This window comes from Cherax quadricarinatus, chromosome 17, assembly GCF_038502225.1.
Source record: "Cherax quadricarinatus isolate ZL_2023a chromosome 17, ASM3850222v1, whole genome shotgun sequence".
Classification (NCBI taxonomy): Eukaryota; Metazoa; Arthropoda; class Malacostraca; order Decapoda; family Parastacidae; genus Cherax; species Cherax quadricarinatus.
Window position 1 is genome coordinate 5,723,760 of NC_091308.1, and position 23,425 is coordinate 5,747,184.

Consider the following 23,425-nt stretch of genomic DNA (forward strand, 5'->3'; position numbering starts at 1 on the left):
AAATATTTTTGATACACATAATGTGATAGTATACACAATGCTCCCAGAAGGTAATTGTAGGCAGCATGGGTGGCACTGGACAAGAAAAGGAAGGAGCTGTATTTCTCCAGAGGAGAAAATTTTGTGATGCATATCCAGATTTTGCACATAACTTATGGAGTCTACTATCAAGGCTTGTTACAGGGCTTTGCGATTTCAGAACTCTTTTAATCACATTTACAGAAAAATTACATTATGTAGCATTGCCTTAGAAAAGGGTTTACTGTATGCAAGCAAAGACTCCTTTTCAGACAACACTGAGGAAAAAGCAGAACAAAATTTCATATTAAATATTTAATAACATTTATACCATTTCAATTTACACACACATTACACTCTGTACAAAAGAAAACACAAATTTAGCTCTGGGAATGTCAACCTCATAAAAAAAGCCTTTGTAAAAAAAAAAAAATAAAAAAAGGAAAAATGCTTGAGAATCAAGAAAGCTTGATAAATACTATTTTTTTTTAACTTAGGAGCACAAGAAATATATTGTTAAGAGTCTGGAGAAATGTTCCTATTCAGTACATATCACTTTGTACAACTTCACCTTGGGTAAATGCACACAAACTAATCTTTCATAACCTTCAGTTTACAGAAAACTTTACTCTGTGTTGCAAGATATTTTGTCAAACAATTGCGGATTATTATCACTTAATTTTTTTTAAATATAATTTACTGTAGTACATATTTAATCTGTAAATTTCAAGCCATCACCATATTTGTGCACAGGCATTATGCTGCATTTGTAAAAGTGCCATCTCAACCACTGCTAATAAATACAATACTGCACTATTCAAAACACTCCTTAATATACAAAAAACAAGAAGTATTAAAGTGAGGCACTACTTGCGTGTGCCCATGAGAGCTTCATCCATCAACTCATCATCGATTATGCAGGGGGACGGCTGTGAGGCAACAGAATGTGGAGAGATCATGTTGAGGGGAGATGCCACAGGTGCTGGTGACTTGACAATTTTGAGAGAAACAGAAGGTGAAGGAGGATAGCCCATACTTGGAGTAGGTGGCTTGGGAGGTGGTTGGCTCATAGACAGGTTAGTAGTTTGGGGACCTGCCACACCAGAACCAATACTTTCAGCCAACTTTGATTTTTCCCCAAGTTCAAGATTAACACTGTTAGAATGGTCTTTACTTTCCAATAATTTTGTGGGAGGTGGGTGCAAAGGTGGGCGTAAGGGTGCAACTGTGCTTGGATTAACACTGGTAGTTAAGGTGGGCGGTGGTGGTGGTGGTGGCGGTGCAGCATCAATGAGCATGTGGTCAACTGGTGTAACGCTGACACTATTGCTGGAGGTTGAAGGGGGTCGAGGGGGTAATGCTAGATCAGATTTGGGTTTCACATCCTCTTTCATTTCTTTGTTTGCTTTGTACTGAGGTTGTTGAAATGTATCTTGTGGCCGTATCATGTCACTTGAAGATGTTGGAGCAGCTGGAATCGCTGCAGTTATGCTGGATACTGATGTAGGCAACTTATTTGATGATTCACTAATATGGCTGCTACTTCCAATATCAACAAAACTTTCTGAGCTTTTACTTGAAGATGAATCAGCAGCTGACCCAAAAGTAGAATCTGCCTCAGTTTTAGTAGATCCACACTTATCTTGCTTGTCTATCCTTGAATCGGCATGAAACACTGATTTGCTGATTTTCTCTATGCTTTCTGATGATTCCAGTTTTCTATGGCTTAGGCCTTGATTGAGACTATGATCTTCTTTGGACAGCTGTTTGGTGAGAGGTGCCTTTACAGATGTGTTGTCTTTTTTAATGTCTGATGAGCTGCTACTGAAAGCCTTGGCTGGAGAATTTTCTTTTGGTTTTAGTCGTTCACCAGAGCTAGATCGATCTTTTTCTTTATCTTTATTTCTTTCACGCTGATACTGTAATGGACTCGAGTGAACACCAGGAAGAGTTGTGCCAAGAGGAGAAACTGCTGTGGCAGTCACATTAGAAACAGATGATCTTGGTAATTTAGGTATTGGAGGTAGATTAGAGACTGACATCTTTTTGGAAGCTGGACCACTAACTACACCAGGTTTGAGGCCAGAAGGGGATTTTGTAACTGATGATTTAGAACTTGGTGATGAATTAGACGAGGAAGATGAAGATTTTGAAGCACTGCCATCCTTCATTTTAGCTTTGTTAAATGTTAGTTTCAGGCCAACAGTTGATGGCTTAATTGTAAACTCAGCTTTCTTATCCGCATCCTTTTTATTATCACTTATATCCGATTTTGAAGAATCCTTCTGATTTTTATCATTCTTTTCAATAATTGTTACTGCATCTGAACTACCTCCTACACCAGCTCTTAACTTATCAACAATGTCTGATAAGCTTGATCCTTTTCGATTTTTAGGAGGCGAGGCCTTTGCTTTATCAACTGAGAAAAAAGGTTTATCTTCAAGGGATGCAGATGTTGTATGGGACTGAGAGTTTGCAAGGAAAGATGTAGCTAAAGATGATGATGATGATGATTCTCCAGTTGATACTTTGGTAATTGTCAAGGCATCACTTATACTATTTTTTAATTTCTCACTAACAATTGATGAGCTAGATGAGACCTTTGGTTTAGATAATGATGAGCTTGATGATGATGATGATGATGATGATGAAGTAGTCATGGATGATGATGATGAGCTTGAGCTTACTGGACGAGACGGGCTCGAGCTAGAACTTCTCTCTTTTTCTTTACTTTTATTCAATTTTGGAGACAAAGATGGTTTTGAGAATGTTGGTGATGCTGATTTCAATTGGGTCATACTTGGCTTACCTAAGCTGGTGTGCTTTGGAGACATATTTGGGTGCTTTGGGCTCCCAGATGATGGCTTAGGACTGCTTCTTCCTTTAGGAGATGAAGTCTGACTAGTGCTTTGAGTTGGACTGTATATGACCTTATTAGGCTTATGAGTAGGGCTTACAGATACTTTACTAGGAAGAATAGATTTTGAAATGCTTGGTGATAATGATGGTTTCTTGGAAGGAGATTGGTAAGGTGGAGTGCTTGATTTCATTGTAATACCAGACAACCCTGATTTACTACCATTTTCACTTTTAAACTTTTCTAAAGATGAGATTGATGAATGTTTGATACTGCTACTGATGATTTGCACCTTAGAGGGTTTATTGCTGCTATTACTGCTACTGTTTGAACTGTTACTATTTGGTGAATCGTCACGTTTTCTCTTCTTGTCTTTCCTATCTAAATCTTTTTTGTCTCTGCGTTCTTTCCTGTCTTTATTTTTGTCATCTCCAGATTTTAGGACAGGAGTAACTGTTATAGATGAAGGAATGGAGATTGGGGTGTTACTACCTGGGATAGGAATGATTTCTATACCTGGTCTTTTTAACAGTGCAGCACTGAGGGAAGCTGAAGAACTATGACTGCTACTACTACTACCTGACTTCTTGCTTGAGCTTTCAGCTTCTGTAAGATCAAGCACAATAGGGGATTTGCGAGAGTCATGTCCATCTGTTCTTGGTTTTTTCACCTTTTTAATATCCTTACTCTCCTTATGAGCATATGAATTAATTTTTGCATAGTTAACAGCATTAGCAGCACCATAAACTTGTTCCCTGAGAGCAGCTAAATCACTTGTCACTATATCTGTGGCACTGTTATCATTAGATGATCTTCTTTTGTTTAAAATATTTGGAACTTTTTCAACTTTTACATCTCTCCTTTTTATGTCCACAATATTTGAAATACTCTCTCCAAAATAAGTGTCTGAGCTATGGTCATCTAAATCAATAACATCATCAACATACTTTGGACTTTTCCTATCCATATCCATTCCGGGTTTTTTCTTGCGTACTTTTGCTGGCTTAACCTCACCTAAAAAAGGCTGAGTGTGGCCAGGTTTGTGGCCAACAGCTCCCAGCAAGGCTCCATACCCAAGAGGTGTTCCAGCTTCCTGCACTGCATTGCCAAGAGCAGCTAATGGATTTGTACCAACATCACCACTTGAGTGGTGATTAGCTGGATATGGACCATTATAATATCCATGAGCAGGAGCTGAGTTCGCAACCACATTATTCAGATTAGTCATATGTGGAGCCATTAATTGATCTCGCCGCATTCCTAGCTTATCATATTCCGTAAGGAACAATTTTGTATTTTGGTTGAAGTCTGAGTTGAGCTTGCCTCCACCCATCATGACTGCAGAGTCACCACTCATTACAGTATCTTTACGTTCCTCTTTGGCTACTTTCCTCATTACAGCTCGCATGGTGACTGGGATTGACATACACCTGGAAAATACAACTGTTATTATTTTTAAACTCAATGGTCGTCTCCTGCCGAGGCAGTGACCCAAATAAAACACTCACTCATTGATAAAATGTAAGGTTATTTACCTCTGTAAAACCTTTGTAACATATTCCTCTGAACAGAAGCCAGGATCATTAGTAAGTGTGTGTAAACGACATCGAGCATTGCACAGATCAGTAAGGTCAATCTCTGCAGTTGCTGTGCTCTCTTCTTGTGGATGTTCAAACGTTACAGAAATGTATTCATGGCTTGCTGCAGTCACTTCAAACATGTATGCAGAATCAAGATCTGAAAATGAATTATACCATTTGAAAAAACTAACCAATTATTTAAAGTCTATAGAAAATAAATAATTAATATTATTATTATTACCACCACCACCTTTTTTTTCTCATTAAGGATTAGGCAAATGAAGAGCAAAAGTAAAACCTCAATTCAATATACCTTGATTTAATGGATTTTGGATTTAATAAAGAAAATTTGCTGCTTGACAAAATTTGGGAGCAATGGAGAAAGTTCATTAAATCTAGAGTTGTTTGCTATTGTTGGTGCTGGATATGCACATTTTTATGGATACTTCTGGATTTAATAAAGCTGATTAAATCCATAATGATCCATTATTGTTACAGTACACTGAGTAAAGACCAAGTTTGAGAGCAGGGCTGAAGAAAGAAAGAAAGAAAAAAAAAAAAAGGCTGAGTGTGGCCAGGTTTGTGGCCAACAGCTCCCAGCAAGGCTCCATACCCAAGAGGTGTTTCAGTTTCCTGCACTGCATTGCCAAGAGCAGCTAATGGATTTGTACCAGCATCACAACTTGAATGGTGATTAGCTGGATATGAACCATTATAATATCCATGAGCAGGAACTGAGTTCACAACCACATTGTTCAGCTTAGTCATATGTGGAGCCATTAACTGATCTTGCAACATTCCTAGCTTATCATATTCCATAAGGAACAATTCTGTAATTTGGTTGAAGTCTGAGTTGAGCTATTTTGCTAGTATTCCTTCCATTCTACTGAGTACAAGAAACCTCCCATTTACCTAATTCAACTACCCAATAATGTGATTAGAAATTGTTAATTTTGCCAATTTCACACAAAATTAAAAAATTGCAAATTTAAAAATAGGGTCCAAAATAAACAATGTAGACATTCTTGGCATTAACCCTTTGACTGTTTCGGTTGTACATATACGTCTTACGAGCCACCATGTTTGACATATATATACTCAAAAATTCTAACGGCTTCAAATCAAGCAGGAGAAAGCTGGTAGGCCCACATGTGAGAGAATGGGTCTCTGTGGTCAGTGTGCACCATATAAAAAAAATCCTACAGCATGCAATGCATAATGAGAAAAAACAACAACTCCGACCGTGTTTTTCGATTAAAATGCTGACTTTGTGGTGTATTTTCGTATAGTATTTATGGTTGTATTTTTGTTTTCTTGGTCTCATTTGATAGAATGTAAAACATATTATAGAAATGTAGGTGATTTTAATTGATTTTCCTATGAAAAGAACATTGAAATGGAGCTCAAAGTAGGGGAAACATTTGATTTTTCTCAATGTTCAAAAGTAAACAAATGATGTCATTTTCCAATAAATGTCCAACTAACCATTCTAATATGCAGTCATGAATGGGTTGACATTATTTATACAATTATTACAATATTGCAGTAGTCTGCATAACAGTAAATCTTCTATTTTTTGTTTGAATAAAAATTCAAAATAGAAAGCAAGAGTAATATCAGGGGGGCTTAGAGACATGACTGATGAACAAAGAAAATGTTATTTTAGAGCGCTGTTCATTCTGGACCCTATTTTGAAATTGGCATATTTTTTAATTTGCGTGAAATTGGCCAAATTGCAAATTTTTGACCACGTTATTGGGTAGTTGTAATCGGTAAATGGGCAGTTTCTTGTACTCAATCAATAGAACAAACCGAGTTCTAAAGAAATAGCTATGAGTTAGGTCGACTGGAACAATGGAATTAGCCGAAAATAGGGCTCAAAGTGGGCGAAATTGCAGATTCGTAAATATAGCCGAGGTCGCTAACTTCGCGAGAGTGTAATTCCGTAAGTTTTCCATCAAATTTCATTCTTTTTGTGTCATTACCGCCGGGGAAAAGATTCTCTATCATTTCATAAGAAAAAAAATCATTTTTGTTTTTCCAAAATTTTTTCGACACCAGGAGACATCTCAGGATTTGAGGTTGCAACAGTCAAGGGGTTAAAAACACATTTCCTCTGTTCCTCAGTCATGTCTCCAGGCCCCTCTTATAATACTCTTGCTTCCCATTTTGAAAGTTTATTCACACAAAAAATAGATGATTTACTGTTATGCAGACTATTACATTACTGAAATAATTGTATAAATAATGTCAATGCATTCCTGAATGTGTATCAAACTGGCCAGTTGGATGTGTATTGAACAAGTCACATCATCTGTGTACACTGGAATATCGACAAAAATCGAAAACTTCTGCTATTTGAGCTCAATTTTAAGCTATTTTCATACCTAAAACCAATCAAAATCATCTCTATTTCTTTAATATATCTGTAGTGTAAAGCACCCTTCTGGCAAGACAGTGATGGAGCGAATGATGGTGAAAGTTTTTCTTTTTTTGGGCCACCCTGCCTTGGTGGGAATCGACCAGTGTGTTAATAATAAAAATAATCTTCCATTCTATCAAATGAGACTAAGAAACCATGAATACAACCATAAAAACAATATGAAAATACACTACAAATTCGGTTTAAAAAAAAAAAGGGGGGGGGGGTCACAGTTCTTTCTCATTATGCACTGTGTGCTACAGGATTTTTTTTTTATATGGTGCATACTTACCACATAGACCCATTCTCTCATATCTAGGCCCAAATTTCCTGCTCACAGCTTATGTGACCGAGATGAGCTCACGACTTAGAACTACGTGAGGGACCCTGGCCTCAATGACAGGTGGAGATATTTGCAGCTTTGAACTGTAGTAATAATGTGACTCTGGTAAGACTGTTATGGTGAAAGCATTTCTTCTTTTTTGGGTCACCCTACCTCAGTGGGAGACAGCTGGTGTTAAAAAAAAAAAAATGAAAACAATAACAGTCCCAATATGATATGAAAAGATATTTCTTCACAAACGCGATAAAATATTGTAATATGATCCACGAGGGAAGAGTATATATTACAATAATTGGAAACTTAAAAACAGTAAGTGACATAGTAAACATTAAAGACGAGACACCAGGTTTACAGTTCTGCTCCTGTAACTATAAACAGGTAGTTGCATATATACACTGCAAACAAACCAAACTCCTCTTACTTAAGTGGAAATATTATACTCAGATTGAAAATCACACTACTGAACTTACCTTGTTTACTAGCAGGTCTAACGCATGATGAAATAAGGGCATTAAAAGCAGCTTGGGCTCTCAAACACATGAGAATGCTAGTGATGTGGGTGGGATGTGTAAATGGGACTGAAGTGACCATTACACCTGGCAATTCTCCTGCACTAGTCATGAAATAACAATGCTGTTGATCTGGTAATGTCTGTAAGTGAAAAAATAAGTAAATTTTTAGAAAGACATCTTAGCAGAGATAGTACATCAATAATTAACAGAAATGGAAGCAAATTACAGATTTATTAGAATTTGATTTCTAGCATTTCAGCTCTGGTGATCTATTTCATGATAGTGCTGAGTAAATGGATGTAGAAGTACTTAACATAGATACTACATACATGATGACTATGAGCAAATACACAGATATACAAAAAGAGTATGTGTAAGTCATAGATAAAGTAGAGTATGTGGAAGTACAGTAGACCCCCGGTTAACGAACATTTTTCATTCCAGTAGTACGTTCAGGTGCCAGTACTGACCGAATTTTTTCCCATAAGGAATATTGTGAAGTAGATTAGCCCATTTCAGACCCCCAAACATACACGTACAAACGCACTTACATAAATACACTTACATAATTGGTCGCATTTGGAGGTGATCGTTAAGCGGGGGTCCACTGTACTTACATACATGTAGATTACGCGGAAATTGTTACCCTCAAGAGCCACCTACTGGAGGCTAACCAGTATATTAGTTAGATTATGTCCTGCTATCAGGACAGCCAGGAGAGAAACATGTGGGGCCAGAATATGTACATACAGTGGACCCCCAGATTAAGACATCATCGGAATACGTAACATTTGAAATACGTAACGTTTTTGTGTCAAAACATTGGCTCAGTGAATGTCACTGAACTCGGTATAAGTCATTCGTCCGGAACGTGTCCACGCGGCCTGACACTCTATGTACAGCCAGTGTGCCATTGTTTACCAGCCAGTGAGGACGATCCCACGCATTCATACAACACATTTTGTATTATTCCATTCTTTTTAGTGCTTGTACAGTACAGTGGACCCTCACCTAACGAACGCATCGTATAACGTTAAATCCGCCTAGTGATACATTTTAATGCAAAAATTTTGCCTCGGCTAGTGCTAAAAAACTCGCCCAACGCGATTCATTCTGTTCGAGACGCGTCCACGTGTGGCATGAGCACGCCTCACTTGTCCCGTGGGTGCCAGTGTTTACAAGCCAGCCACTGCGGTCGCATCCAAACATACAATCGGAACATTTCATATTATCACAGCGTTTTTAGTGATTGCACCTGCAAAATAAATCACCATGGGCCCCAAGAAAGCTTCTAGTGCCAACCCTGTGATAAAAAGGGTGAGAATTAGTATGGGAATTAAGAAAGATTTTGAAGGGTTTGGGGCTAACCCTGAGACGCCTATGCCAGTTGTGGAATCCATTGTGCCTACTTCAAAGATTAAGGAAATGTGTGCAAAGTGGGTTGAACTGCAAACCTTTATGGATGAAAATCACCCTAACACAGCTATTGCAAGCCATGCTGGTGACTATTACAATGACAATGTTGTGGCCCATTTTAGGCAAATCTTAAAGGAACAGGAGATACAGACCTCTATAGACAGATTTGTTGTGCGACAGAGGTCCAGTGACTCAAGCTGGTCCTAGTGGCATTAAAGAAGAAGGGAAGTAACCCTGGAAAAGGACTTGATACCTCAAGTCCTAATGGAAGAGGATTCCCCTTCTAAACATTAACACCATCCACACTCTCCCCTCCTCCCATCCCATCAATCATCACCAGATCTTCAATAAAGGTAAGTATCATGTAATTGTACATGTCTTCTTCAGTTTGTGTGCATTAAAATTAATATTTCATGGGGTAAAAAATTTTTTTTTTCATACTTTGGGGTGTCAGGAACGGATTAATTTAATTTCCATTATTTCTTATGGGGAAAATTAATTTGGCTAACGATAATTTCACCTAACGTTGAGCTCTCAGGAACGGATTGATATCGTTAGGTGAGGGTCCACTGTAACTGCTAATAAGCCACCAAGGGCCCAAAGAAAGCTTCTAGTGCCAGCCAGCCCTTTGGTATAGGGCTGAGAGAGAGGGGAGAATGTGCCTTTTTCAGTGATTCTGCAATATGTACGATACTAAAGCAGCAGGAGTCGATAAAGGCTATAGCACCAGCCAGCGATAAAGTGTAACATTAACAGTGTAGCAAGTAAGTTAAGCGATAAATCGATAGAAAAAGGACAGCACGAAACTGACTCCTCCATTGTTGTTGGAGGTATATAGGGCTACTGACTAACACTGCCGCCTTCACCACAATTATGTAAGGCTTATCTTTCAGTGGCCCTTATACACCCAACAACAAACAACAAACCACCACTCGTGACATTCTTAATGCCATATTTTATTCATTCTAGAGTATATATCATGTTTCTATGTTATTAATATTGTTTATGTCATATTAGATGAATTGTGCTAGATAAATAAGCCACAGAGCTGATATTAGTGTCATATTGCAGGACTATCTTGTCCTGTCTCCCAACACAATTCCTAACATACGCCAGACACAGACCTCTCTGGAACACTTTTTTGAGCGCCAGAGGTCCAGTGACTCTAAAGTTGGTCCTAGTGACATTAAAAAACAAAGATGGGAAGTAACCCAGGATAAGGACTTGGTACCTTAACCCTTTCAGGGTCCAAGGCCCAAATCTGGAGTCACGCACCAGTGTCCAAGAATTTTCAAAAAAAAAATTTGTTATTTTTTCTTATGAAATCGTAGAGAATCTTTTTGTGAAGGTAATAAAACAAAAAGTACGAAATTTGGTGGAAAATTGACGAAATTATGCTCTCGCGAATTTTGATGTGTCAGTGATATTTACGAATCGGCGATTTTGCCGACTTTGACTCCTATTTTAGGCCAATTACATTATTCCAGTCAACCAAATTCTTAGCTATTTCACTAGTATTACTTCTATTCTATCGATTGAGCACAAGAAATCGCCAAGTCAACTGTTTCAACTACAAAATAAAGTGATCGGAAATTGTTAATTTGGCCAATTTAACACAAAGTTCAAAATATTCCAATTTCAAAATAGGGTCCAGAATGAACAATGTAGGCATTCCTGGCACTAAACTAACATTTCCTCTGTTCATTAGTTATGTTTTGAGGCTTTACAAATAAATTCCATTTTGATTTTTTATTCACATAATGAATTTTTATTCACACCAAAAAATAGAAGATTTACTGTTATGCAATACTGTAATAATTGTATAAATATCATCACCATATTTGTGAATGTATATTAGACCCACCAGCTGATGTGTATTAGACGTGTGAGGTCGTTTGTTTACTCTTAAATATCGGCAAAAATTTAACATTTCTGCTACTTTGAGCTCAGTTTCAAGCCATTTCCAGTGCTAAAACCAATCAAAATCATCTCTATTTCTGTAATATGTCTTCCATTCTATCAAATGAGACCAAGAAATCGCAAATACAACTATAAAAAACATACGAAAAAACACTGCAAAGTTGCTGTTTTAATCGAAAAATCATGATTTCATTTTTTTTCTCTCATTATACACAGTGTGCTGCAGGATCTGTTTTATGTGGTGCACACATACCACATAGATGTATTCTCTCATATCTAGGCCCAAATGTACCACTCACAGTTTATCAGAGTGAGCTGAGCTCATGGCGTAGATCTACGGTTTGGACCCTGAACGTAAAGCCGTAGATCTACGGGACGGACCCTGAAAGGGTTAAGTCTTTATGGAAGGGGATTCCCCTTCCAAACAATTGTAAACTCCTCCATCCTCTCCTCTCCTCTCATTTTCTATACATCACCATGACTTCAATAAAGGTAGGCATCATTTTAGGAATGTTTTACTCAGTATATCTCATTGTTTTCTGTGTAGGGAAATGTATATTTCATATAAAAAAATTTATTTGTTTAATACTGTTGGGAGTCTGGAGCGGATTAATTGGATTTCCATTATTTCTTATGGGGAAAATTAATTCGGAATAAGTCACTCTTTCTAGAACGGATTAATTACGTTACCAGGGATCCATTGTACGTATTTCTAATTTACTGCTCAGTAACTATATTTATAATACATTATGAACAAAGATCAAAGATGTACAGTACATGGTTAAATAACTGACCAGGAAAGGGAAGCATGAATTAAATTGATTTATGGTGGTCACTGATGTTGATATTACATATTTCCTCAGAAAACTAATTGATGAGAGTCTTAATTTAACAAAGGTAAGAATCTAGTGTTAATTGGAAATTCTGGTTTATAAAATCTAACACTAGAACATTTAAGAAACATTAATTAGTGTCATGAGAGGAAATTTGAAAAGCACGAATGACACTGAAGATACAGCGATTATAATAAAGTATAAGTAACAAAGCTGTGTGTTTAAAGTTTTCCCAAAAACTCACTGTCAAAGATTGAGAGATCTGAGCAAAGCAGCTGGATTTTAGACATAATTATGATCCATCAGGTTAACAGAACAAATTTTAGCAACCCAAAAAATCAAGTACAGTGGAACCCCGAGTTTCGGCCATAATCCGTTCCAGGAGCTAGGCCTAAACTCGAAACAGCTTAAAGTTGAAGCAATATTTCCCATAAAAAATAATGAAATTACAATTAATCCGTTCCAGACCCACAAAAATATTCACAAAAAAATACATTTTTTAAAGAATAACTTTAGTTTCACATACAAACAACAAATATAAATACATATAGTACAGTGGAACCTCAAAAATTGAACGTATTACATATCGAACGTTTCAAAAATAGGACCATTTTTTCGGACAAACTGTGTCCCTAGTATCGAACACGCCCCTATTTTCAGACCGCCGGGTACGGGACCTGTCTACCGCCTGCTCTGTCCGCGTCCCCGCGCAGGCGCCGTGAGCAGTCTAGCTTTGTTTATGCTTGAGTGAACACTAACCTGCACTCTCATTCACGCATTTTACGATTATTTTGTTGTGTTTAGTGCTTGTGGGACTGTGAAATAAGCTGCCATGGGCCCAAAGAAACTTGCTAGTGGTACCCCTGTGGTAAAGAAAGTGAGAAACACCATAGATGTGAAGAAGGAAATAATACAGAAGTATGAGAGTGGTGTGAGACTTGTTGAGCTTGCCAGGATGTATGGGAAAAACAAGTCGACCATCGGTTCTATCCTGTCAAAGAAAGAACAAATCAAGGAAGCTGATGTTGTGAAAGGTGTTAATATAGGGAGTGGATGAGGTGCCTTCTTCAAAGATTAAAGAGATTTGTGCCAAGTGGAATGATGTCCAAATGTTTGTGCAGAAGTACCACCCTGAGCAAGCTGAAACAAGCCATCTTTGCAACAAGTTCAGTGACAGAACCATGTCCCATTTTAGGGAAATGTTAAAGAGGCACCAGAAACAGAGGACTGTGGGCAGTTATTTTGTGAGACAGGGGTCCAGTGACTCAAGCTGGTCCTAGTGACATTAAAAGACAGAGAAGGAAAGTAACCCCAGAGAGGGCTTTACCTGAAGTCCTCATGGAGGGGGATTCTCCTTCCAAACACTAACCCCAACTCCCTCTCTCCTCCTCCCTATCTTCCAGATGCCATCACCAATCTTCAATAAAGGTAAGTAAAAATGTTATTTTATATGTATTACTACACATAATTAAAAACTATAGTATTTGTTGTATGTAAAACTGTAATTAATCTCTATAAAATGTATTTTTTGTGTGAATATTTTTGGGTTTCTGGAACGGATTAATTGTATTTCCATTATTTCTTATGGGAAATATTGCTTTGAATTTCAGACTTTTCGAATTTAGAACTAGCTCCTGGAATGGATTAAGTTCGATTTTTGAGGTTCCACTGTACTTAAATGATTAGTACAATAAATAAATAAACATTTAACATCACATTTACGCACCTTTATTGAAGTCTTGCTGGCATCTGGAAGATAGGGAGGACTTATTGTTTGGAAGGGGAATCCCCTTCCATAAAGACTTCAGGTAGCAAAGCCCTCCCTGGGGTTACTTCCCTTCTTTGTCTTTTACTGGCACTAGGACCAGCTTGAGAGTCACTGGACCTCTGTTGCACATAAGAAGTTTCAAGAGTGCTCTGTTTTTGGCATGTCTTCAAGATTTGCCTAAAATGGGACATTGTTTTGTCACTGAATATGTTGCAGAGATGGCTTGTTTCAGATTGCTCAGGGTGGTATTTCACCACAAAACTTTGCAACTTATTCCACATTCCACACATGTCCTTAATCACTGAAGAAGGCACCTCTTTCACTCCCTCTTCCTCCTCCTCCTCTGAAGCAAGTTCCTCAGCTGTGCTCTGTTCCAGTTGAAGCTCTTGCAGTTCGTCAGTGGTTAGCTCTTCCCTGTGGTCCTCCGCCAACTCTTCCACATCCTTACCACTCACCTCGAACCCCATGGGCTTGCCCAATGCCACAATACCTTCCACAACAGGCAGAGGGTTGGCAGGGTCAGGATCAGCCTCAAACCCTTCAAAATCCCTCTGGATGACACACTGTGCCCACAATTGTCTCCAAGCAGAGTTCAAAGTCTTGAAAGTCACTCCCTCCCAAGTCATATCTATAAGGCTTATGCAGTTGTAGATACTGAAGTGAGTCTTCCAGAACTCTCTTAGGGTCAATTCAGTGTCTGAGGTCACTTCAAAGCACCTTTCAAACACTGCTTTTGTGTAGAGTTTTTTGAAGTTAGAAATGACCTGCTGGTCCATGGGCTGAAGGAGAGGAGTGGTTATAAAACTTGTTATAAAACTGACGTTCCTAGACAATAGGTCTACCAAGTTTGGAGGATGAGCAGGAGCATTGTCCATTACCAGGAGGCACTTGAGTGGCAAATTATTTTCCAGGAGGTATTTTTTCACACTGGGGTCAAACATTTCATGGACCCACTCTTTGAAAATCTGCCTCATGACCCATGCCTTATTATTAGCTTTCCACACCACACAATTTATTTTTGATGACATTGTTTGTTCTTGAACACACTGGGATTTTCTGAGTGATATGCCGGTAAAGGCTTCACTTTAAAATCCCCACTAGCGTTAGCACAGAATAAAAGAGTTAGCCTGTCTTTCATTGGCTTGTCCTGGCAGTGCCTTTTCCTCCTGAGTAATGTAGATTCTCTTCGGCATTTTCTTCCAAAACAGGCCTGTTTCTTCACAACTGAACACTTGTTGGGGTTTGAATTTTTCAGTGGTTGGTAGACAGCAACCACCCAGGGAAGTACTACCGTCCTGCCAGATGACTGTGAAACAAAAACCTGTAACTGTTTTGCATGATGGTAGGATTGCTGGTTTCTTTTTCTGTCTCATAAACACGCTAAGATAACAGGGATATCTTGCTACTCCTACTTACACTTTGGTCACACTTCACAGACACGCACATGCATATATATATATACATACATCTAGGTTTTTCTCCTTTTTCTAAATAGCTCTTGTTCTTTTTTATTTCTTCTATTGTCCATGGGGAAGTGGAAAAGAATCTTTCCTCCGTAAGCCATGCGTGTCGTATGAGGCGACTAAAATGCCGGGAGCAATGGGCTAGTAACCCCTTCTCCTGTATACAATTACTAAAAAAGAGAAGAAGAAAAACTTTATAAAACTGGGTTGCTTAAATGTGCGTGGATGTAGTGCGGATGACAAGAAACAGATGATTGCTGATGTTATGAATGAAAAGAAGTTGGATGTCCTGGCCCTAAGCGAAACAAAGCTGAAGGGGGTAGGAGAGTTTCAGTGGGGGGAAATAAATGGGATTAAATCTGGAGTATCTGAGAGAGTTAGAGCAAAGGAAGGGGTAGCAGTAATGTTAAATGATCAGTATGGAAGGAGAAAAGAGAATATGAATGTGTAAATTCAAGAATTATGTGGATTAAAGTAAAGGTTGGATGCGAGAAGTGGGTCATAATAAGCGTGTATGCACCTGGAGAAGAGAGGAATGCAGAGGAGAGAGAGAGATTTTGGGAGATGTTAAGTGAATGTATAGGAGCCTTTGAACCAAGTGAGAGAGTAATTGTGGTAGGGGACTTGAATGCTAAAGTAGGAGAAACTTTTAGAGAGGGTGTGGTAGGTAAGTTTGGGGTGCCAGGTGTAAATGATAATGGGAGCCCTTTGATTGAACTTTGTATAGAAAGGGGTTTAGTTATAGGTAATACATATTTTAAGAAAAAGAGGATAAATAAGTATACACGATATGATGTAGGGCGAAATGACAGTAGTTTGTTGGATTATGTATTGGTAGATAAAAGACTGTTGAGTAGACTTCAGGATGTACATGTTTATAGAGGGGCCACAGATATATCAGATCACTTTCTAGTTGTAGCTACACTGAGAGTAAAAGGTAGATGGGATACAAGGAGAATAGAAGCATCAGGGAAGAGAGAGGTGAAGGTTTATAAACTAAAAGAGGAGGCAGTTAGGGTAAGATATAAACAGCTATTGGAGGATAGATGGGCTAATGAGAGCATAGGCAATGGGGTCGAAGAGGTATGGGGTAGGTTTAAAAATGTAGTGTTAGAGTGTTCAGCAGAAGTTTGTGGTTACAGGAAAGTGGGTGCAGGAGGGAAGAGGAGCGATTGGTGGAATGATGATGTAAAGAGAGTAGTAAGGGAGAAAAAGTTAGCATATGAGAAGTTTTTACAAAGTAGAAGTGATGCAAGGAGGGAAGAGTATATGGAGAAAAAGAGAGAAGTTAAGAGAGTGGTGAAGCAATGTAAAAAGAGAGCAAATGAGAGAGTGGGTGAGATGTTATCAACAAATTTTGTTGAAAATAAGAAAAAGTTTTGGAGTGAGATTAACAAGTTAAGAAAGCCTAGAGAACAAATGGATTTGTCAGTTAAAAATAGGAGAGGAGAGTTATTAAATGGAGAGTTAGAGGTATTGGGAAGATGGAAGGAATATTTTGAGGAATTGTTAAATGTTGATGAAGATAGGGAAGCTGTGATTTCGTGTATAGGGCAAGGAGGAATAACATCTTGTAGGAGTGAGGAAGAGCCAGTTGTGAGTGTGGGGGAAGTTCGTGAGGCAGTAGGTAAAATGAAAGGGGGTAAGGCAGCCGGGATTGATGGGATAAAGATAGAAATGTTAAAAGCAGGTGGGGATATAGTTTTGGAGGGGTTGGTGCAATTATTTAATAAATGTATGGAAGAGGGTAAGGTACCTAGGGATTGGCAGAGAGCATGCATAGTTCCTTTGTATAAAGGCAAAGGGGATAAAAGAGAGTGCAAAAATTATAGGGGGATAAGTCTGTTGAGTGTACCTGGTAAAGTGTATGGTAGAGTTATAATTGAAAGAATTAAGAGTAAGACGGAGAATAGGATAGCAGATGAACAAGGAGGCTTTAGGAAAGGTAGGGGGTGTGTGGACCAGGTGTTTACAGTGAAACATATAAGTGAACAGTATTTAGATAAGGCTAAAGAGGTCTTTGTGGCATTTATGGATTTGGAAAAGGCGTATGACAGGGTGGATAGGGGGGCAATGTGGCAGATGTTGCAAGTGTATGGTGTAGGAGGTAGGTTACTGAAAGCAGTGAAGAGTTTTTACGAGGATAGTGAGGCTCAAGTTAGAGTATGTAGGAAAGAGGGAAATTTTTTCCCAGTAAAAGTAGGCCTTAGACAAGGATGTGTGATGTCACCGTGGTTGTTTAATATATTTATAGATGGGGTTGTAAGAGAAGTAAATGCGAGGGTCTTGGCAAGAGGCGTGGAGTTAAAAGATAAAGAATCACACACAAAGTGGGAGTTGTCACAGCTGCTCTTTGCTGATGACACTGTGCTCTTGGGAGATTCTGAAGAGAAGTTGCAGAGATTGGTGGATGAATTTGGTAGGGTGTGCAAAAGAAGAAAATTAAAGGTGAATACAGGAAAGAGTAAGGTTATGAGGATAACAAAAAGATTAGGTGATGAAAGATTGAATATCAGATTGGAGGGAGAGAGTATGCAGGAGGTGAACGTATTCAGATATTTGGGAGTGGACGTGTCAGCGGATGGGTCTATGAAAGATGAGGTGAATCATAGAATTGATGAGGGAAAAAGAGTGAGTGGTGCACTTAGGAGTCTGTGGAGACAAAGAACTTTGTCCTTGGAGGCAAAGAGGGGAATGTATGAGAGTATAGTTTTACCAACGCTCTTATATGGGTGTGAAGCGTGGGTGATGAATGTTGCAGCGAGGAGAAGGCTGGAGGCAGTGGAGATGTCATGTCTGAGGGCAATGTGTGGTGTGAATATAATGCAGAGAATTCGTAGTTTGGAAGTTAGGAGGAGGTGCGGGATTACCAAAACTGTTGTCCAGAGGGCTGAGGAAGGGTTGTTGAGGTGGTTCGGACATGTAGAGAGAATGGAGCGAAACAGAATGACTTCAAGAGTGTATCAGTCTGTAGTGGAAGGAAGGCGGGGTAGGGGTCGGCCTAGGAAGGGTTGGAGGGAGGGGGTAAAGGAGGTTTTGTGTGCGAGGGGCTTGGACTTCCAGCAGGCATGCGTGAGCGTGTTTGATAGGAGTGAATGGAGACAAATGGTTTTTAATACTTGACGTGCTGTTGGAGTGTGAGCAAAGTAACATTTATGAAGGGATTCAGGGAAACCGGCAGGCCGGACTTGAGTCCTGGAGATGGGAAGTACAGTGCCTGCACTCTGAAGGAGGGGTGTTAATATTGCAGTTTAAAAACTGTAGTGTAAAGCACCCTTCTGGCAAGACAGTGATGGAGTGAATGATGGTGAAAGTTTTTCTTTTTCGGGCCACCCTGCCTTGGTGGGAATCGGCCGGTGTGATAATAAAAAAAAAAAAAAAAAAAAATCTGTTTATTGTTGATCCACACCACCAACAACTTCTCAACCTCTTCGACTGTTTGTGGTCTATTTTTGGTTAACATGTCAACACCTTTCGCAACATCAGCTTCCTTGAGTTCTTTTCTCTTCGCCAAGATAGAAGTGATTGTTGATTTGTTTTTGCTGTACATCCTGGCAAGCTCCCCCACATGTACGCCACTCTCGTATTTTTGTACTATCTCCTTCTTCACTTCTATGGTGTTCCTCACTTTCTTTACCAAAGGTGTGCCACTAGGAAGTTTCTTTGGGTCCATGGTGACTTATTTCAGTCACAATCAATAAGCAAGTATACTAAACACAATGAATTAAGTGTGAAATGTTTGGATGAGCACGCAGGGTAATGCTAACTCAAGGATAAACAAGGCTAGACTGGCTCACAATGCCTGCGTGAGCAGGTGGACAAGCAGTACGCCGGCTGAAACACGGGGCACCGGCCGAAACTCAGGACAAAATTTAGCCCAAAAAAGCGGTCGAAACTCGAAGCAGCCGATACTCAGGGCAGCTGAAATGTGGGGTTCCACTGTATACGTACACGTGCAGTACTGAACCTGCTTGAAAAGTGTAAGGAACACATCCTCACATGTAAAAATAAGTGTCTGAGTTGAAGGCATTCCAAACCAGACTTTTATGCATGAAGTGGAATGAATGACTAACACATGTCACTTAATATTTGGTCATCAAGTTTCTCATAATAAAGTGCTATGCATGGGCAAGGTACTATACACTATTCAGGCAAATAAGAGAGCCTGAGTCTGTCACCTGGGAGTTTTGCTGAAGACCAGTCTTTTTAAGAATACCTATCAAGTATCCTTGACTTAGTTGTTAGGTCCTCAAACTTTATCTTATTGCATTCCAATCCTGATATACTTGCTTTTTTTTTTTTTTTTTTTTTTTGTATCTTAACTTTTATCTTGCCCATCCAAATATTTAATCTTATGCCTATTTCAGGCTACTTCTGGTTTTAAACTGATCAAAATTTTCTCCATTTCACTAGTATGTCTTCTGCTATATCTATTGGCACCAAGAAATAGCCAATTATATCAAGAAACTTCCCTATAAATACTCTAGAACTGATATTTTAACCCAAATGCAGGGTGAGAGTTTAGCTGTTCCCATCATGCACTGCATGGGAAGATTTATTTTTATGCTGCACACACCCATTCTCTTTTGCTCATATCAAATTTGAGGGTGCTATGATCCCACTGACGTTGATCAACCTGACCATCAATTTAACAGTTAAGGGTGGTGATGGTTGGAACTGCTGTAGTACTGTTAAGTGAAGTTTTATTTTTCTACTGAACAGTGAAACCCCAGTGACATTATTATTCTGATAAATAACCCCTTCTCCTGTATACATTACTAAAGTTATGAAGAGAAACTTTTGTTTTTCTTTTTGGGCCACCCTGCCTCAGTGGAATACTGCTGGTTTGTTGAAAGAAGAAATACTTCTCACCATTACAGTATCTTAAAATTGTCTTCAATCTTCAGTGGGTTTTTACCCACATCCTACTGCTCTTAAATTTCACCAATAACTAATCTTTTCTTCCTTAAACATGAAAAAACACTTACAGCTCTGTTCAGTGAAAAGTAAAATACCAAATTATTATTTTTTCCCACAAGACAATCTAAATGGCATTAACTTACCACAAAAAGGCCCCGGTTGCTATTGCACTCTGATTGGCCATCAGAAGCCTGCTGTATAATAAGTGAGATGAGAGACTGTTGATTAGAAGGATCAGCACAATCAAGTCCAGTAACCTCATTGATACGCTGTATCAAAACAAGAGACAATGGCATGGGGCGGTGTAACTTGAGGGAGAAGCAGGCTGGCAATGTCATGCTATTATCATTTGTGAGTCCTGAGAATGATGGTAACCTGATGGAAACACAATTTGACATTAATATATTAAGTTAATGGGAGCAAGGGGCTAGTAACCCCTTCTCCTGTATACATTACTAAAGTTAAAAAGAGAAACCTGTTTTTCTTTTTGGGCCACCCTACTTCAGTGAGATATAGCTGGTGTGTTGAAAGAAGAAAGAATATCAAGTTAGTGAATATAAAAAGGGAATTGTTATAAAGCTTTAATCTACAGCTCAGGTAAATAAAGAAATCTGGGGTTATAAAGGTGGGAAAATATAATTTTACTCCTACACCCATTCTATTTCTAACTGAAGTCAGGACTTATCTTACACACTAATTTTCCCAGTACTATTAAAGTCCATAATTCCCTGGCAGTCCAGATGGAACACAGAAGAGACCTGACATTTTAACACCATTATAATGGAATAATATATGATATGCACATCATTCCTTTCTAAGCACTATATACACACAGAAAATTATGCTACAAGTCCCTGAATAAGAAAGCTATTTTATTTTTTACTATGAATCCATTCCTTCCCAGCTCATGATAAGAAACAGTTAATTGGGACTTCTGCAATACTATACATGAATAAAAACTACAGTAACTGCAGTGCTTGCAAAAATAATCCAGATCTCCAATTTATTGTTACAAAAATCATTAAAAACCAACAATTTATTGTATTATAAAACAAAAACTGCAATACATACTTGGTATTTACATTAATATTTTCTCATGTCTTCCTTGACCTTGATGACCATTTGAAGCCATTTTGGCATGCTTTCATTTAGATTGCTTAAGTAATCAATGAGTAACTGGTTAACCCAAATGTTCTTGATCTTCTGTTGGAAGCACAACATGGATGAAATGTGACAGGATACCATCTTCTTTTTTATGATATTCCAAGCACTCTCTGAGGTCTGGACTGTTCCTTGGCCACTGTAAAACTTCCATGTTTTTCTCAGCAAGTCATTTAGTTACTTTTTCAGCCTTGTGACAGGGGGCACTATCATGAATAAAAGTGGTACAACCATGAATTTTTAAAATGTTCAGCAGGCGGTCCTCGAGAACAGTGACATAGCAGTAGACATTCATTGTAACATTTTGGGGAAGTACAAACCCCCTCGACCGAGTAAACCACTAAGGCAACACCAAACCATGACAGATTGTGGGTGCTTTATGGCGCTTACTGTGTATGCAGGGTCATACCTGCCTTACTTTACCTTTGATATACAGTGGACCCCCGGTTTGCGATATTAATCCATTCCTGAGAGCTCAGCGTAAACCAAAATTATCAGAAAGCGAATCAATTTTTCCCATAAGAAATAATGGAAATCAAATTAATCCGTGCAAGACACCCAAAAGTATGAGAAAAACAAATTTTACCACATGAAATACACCTACCATCCGACTTACAACCGAGTTCGGTTCTGAGAAACCGGTCGTAAGTTGAAATGGTCGTAAGTCGAACTTTACTATTGAATATCAACAAAACATTTTTGTAAAGACTTTATTTTATTGTTTTATTTTGGTATTTCATGTTTTACTTTACTTTTTATGTTGTTAGTATTGTATTTTATACTGTAAGGTTTAGGATAAACACTGTGTACAACACAAATAGTTGTTTATTTCACAGAAATTTGGCATAAAAAACACGGTCGTAAGTCGAGTGGTCGTAAGTCGAGCAGGTCGTAAGTCGGATGGTAGGTGAATTAAGTTTAATGCACACAAACTGAAGAAAACATGCACAGTTTGTAGTATGTACTCTACTAACAATAGAATACATGACACTTACCTTTAATGAAGATCTGGTGATGATTGATGGGATGGGAGGAGGGGAGAGTGTCAAACCTATTGTTTAGAAGGGGAATCCCCGTCCATAGGACTTGAGGTAGCAAGTCCTTTTCTGGGGTTACTTCCGTACTTCTTTTAATGCCACTAGGACCAGCTTGAGAGTCACTGAACTTCTGTTGCACAACATATCTGCCCATAGAGGCCTGTACCTCTCGTTCCTGTATGACTATCCTAAAGTGGTTCACAACAGTGTCATTGTACAGGTTGCCAACACGGCTTGCAGTAGCTGTGTGAGGGTGATTTTCATCAAAAAAAGCTTTGCACTTCAAGCCACTTTGCACACATTTCCTTAATCTTTGAAGTAGGCAACTTCTTCAATTTCTCCATCCCCTCCTCCGAAGCAGTTTCCTCAGGTCTGGCCTCTTGCTGTTGAAGATGATCTAGCAGCTCATCAGTGGTTAGTTCGTCATTGTCCTCCTCCACCAACTCTTCCACATCCTCCCCACTAACCTCCAACCCCAAGGACTTCCCCAATGCCACAATGGATTCTTCAACTGGCATAGGATTCTCAGGGTTAGCCTCAAACCCTTCGAAATCCGTTTTGTCTACACATTCTGGCCACAGTTTTTTCCAGGCAGAGTTCAAGGTCCTCTTAGTCACTCCCTCCCAAGCCTTACCTATAAGGTTTACACAATTGAGGATATTAAAGTGATCCTTCCAAAACTCCTTTAGAGTCAATAGTGTGTCTGTGGTCACTTCAAAGCACCTTTCAAACATTGCTTTTGTGTACAGTTTCTTGAAGTTGGAAATGACCTGCTGGTCCATGGGCTGCAGGAGAGGAGTGGTATTAGGGGGCAAAAACTTGACCTTAATGAAGCTCATGTCCCCAGAAAGTCACTCTGCCACGTCTGTAGGATGACCAGGGGCATTGTCTAATACCAGGAGGCACTTAAGGTCTAATTTCTTTTCAATTAGGTAATTTTTCACATTGGGGGCAAATTCATGGTGTAACCAGTCATGGAAAAAGTCCCTAGTGACCCATGCCTTAGTGTTTGCCCTCCACAGCACACACAAATTAGCCTTGAGGATATTCTTTTGCCTGAACACTCTGGGAGTTTCTGAGTGATACACCAATAAAGCCTTCACTTTGCAATCACCACTAGCATTGGCACACATCAGAAGAGTAAGCCTGTCTTTCATAGGCTTATGTCCTGGGAG

The 23,425-nt window shown here is 38.9% G+C and overlaps 1 protein-coding gene across 2 annotated transcripts in view; it reads right to left on the reverse strand.

Moving 5' to 3' along the window:
* Positions 1-317: 317 nt before the first annotated feature.
* The window catches only part of LOC128686398 (Mediator complex subunit 1), an 84,783-nt gene continuing 61,675 nt past the window's right edge, over positions 318-23,425 (reverse strand). Inside the window, exons 8-11 of one of the 2 annotated variants that reach the window (XM_053773303.2) lie at positions 20,196-20,427; positions 7,691-7,871; positions 4,411-4,612; positions 318-4,305 (exon numbers count right to left, since the gene is read on the reverse strand). In XM_053773303.2, coding sequence (XP_053629278.2) covers positions 885-4,305; positions 4,411-4,612; positions 7,691-7,871; positions 20,196-20,427 — 4,036 coding nt within the window. In that variant the 3' untranslated portion in view covers positions 318-884. The remainder of the gene's footprint in view (positions 4,306-4,410; positions 4,613-7,690; positions 7,872-20,195; positions 20,428-23,425) is intronic. The other variant, XM_053773304.2, reaches the window with a different exon arrangement.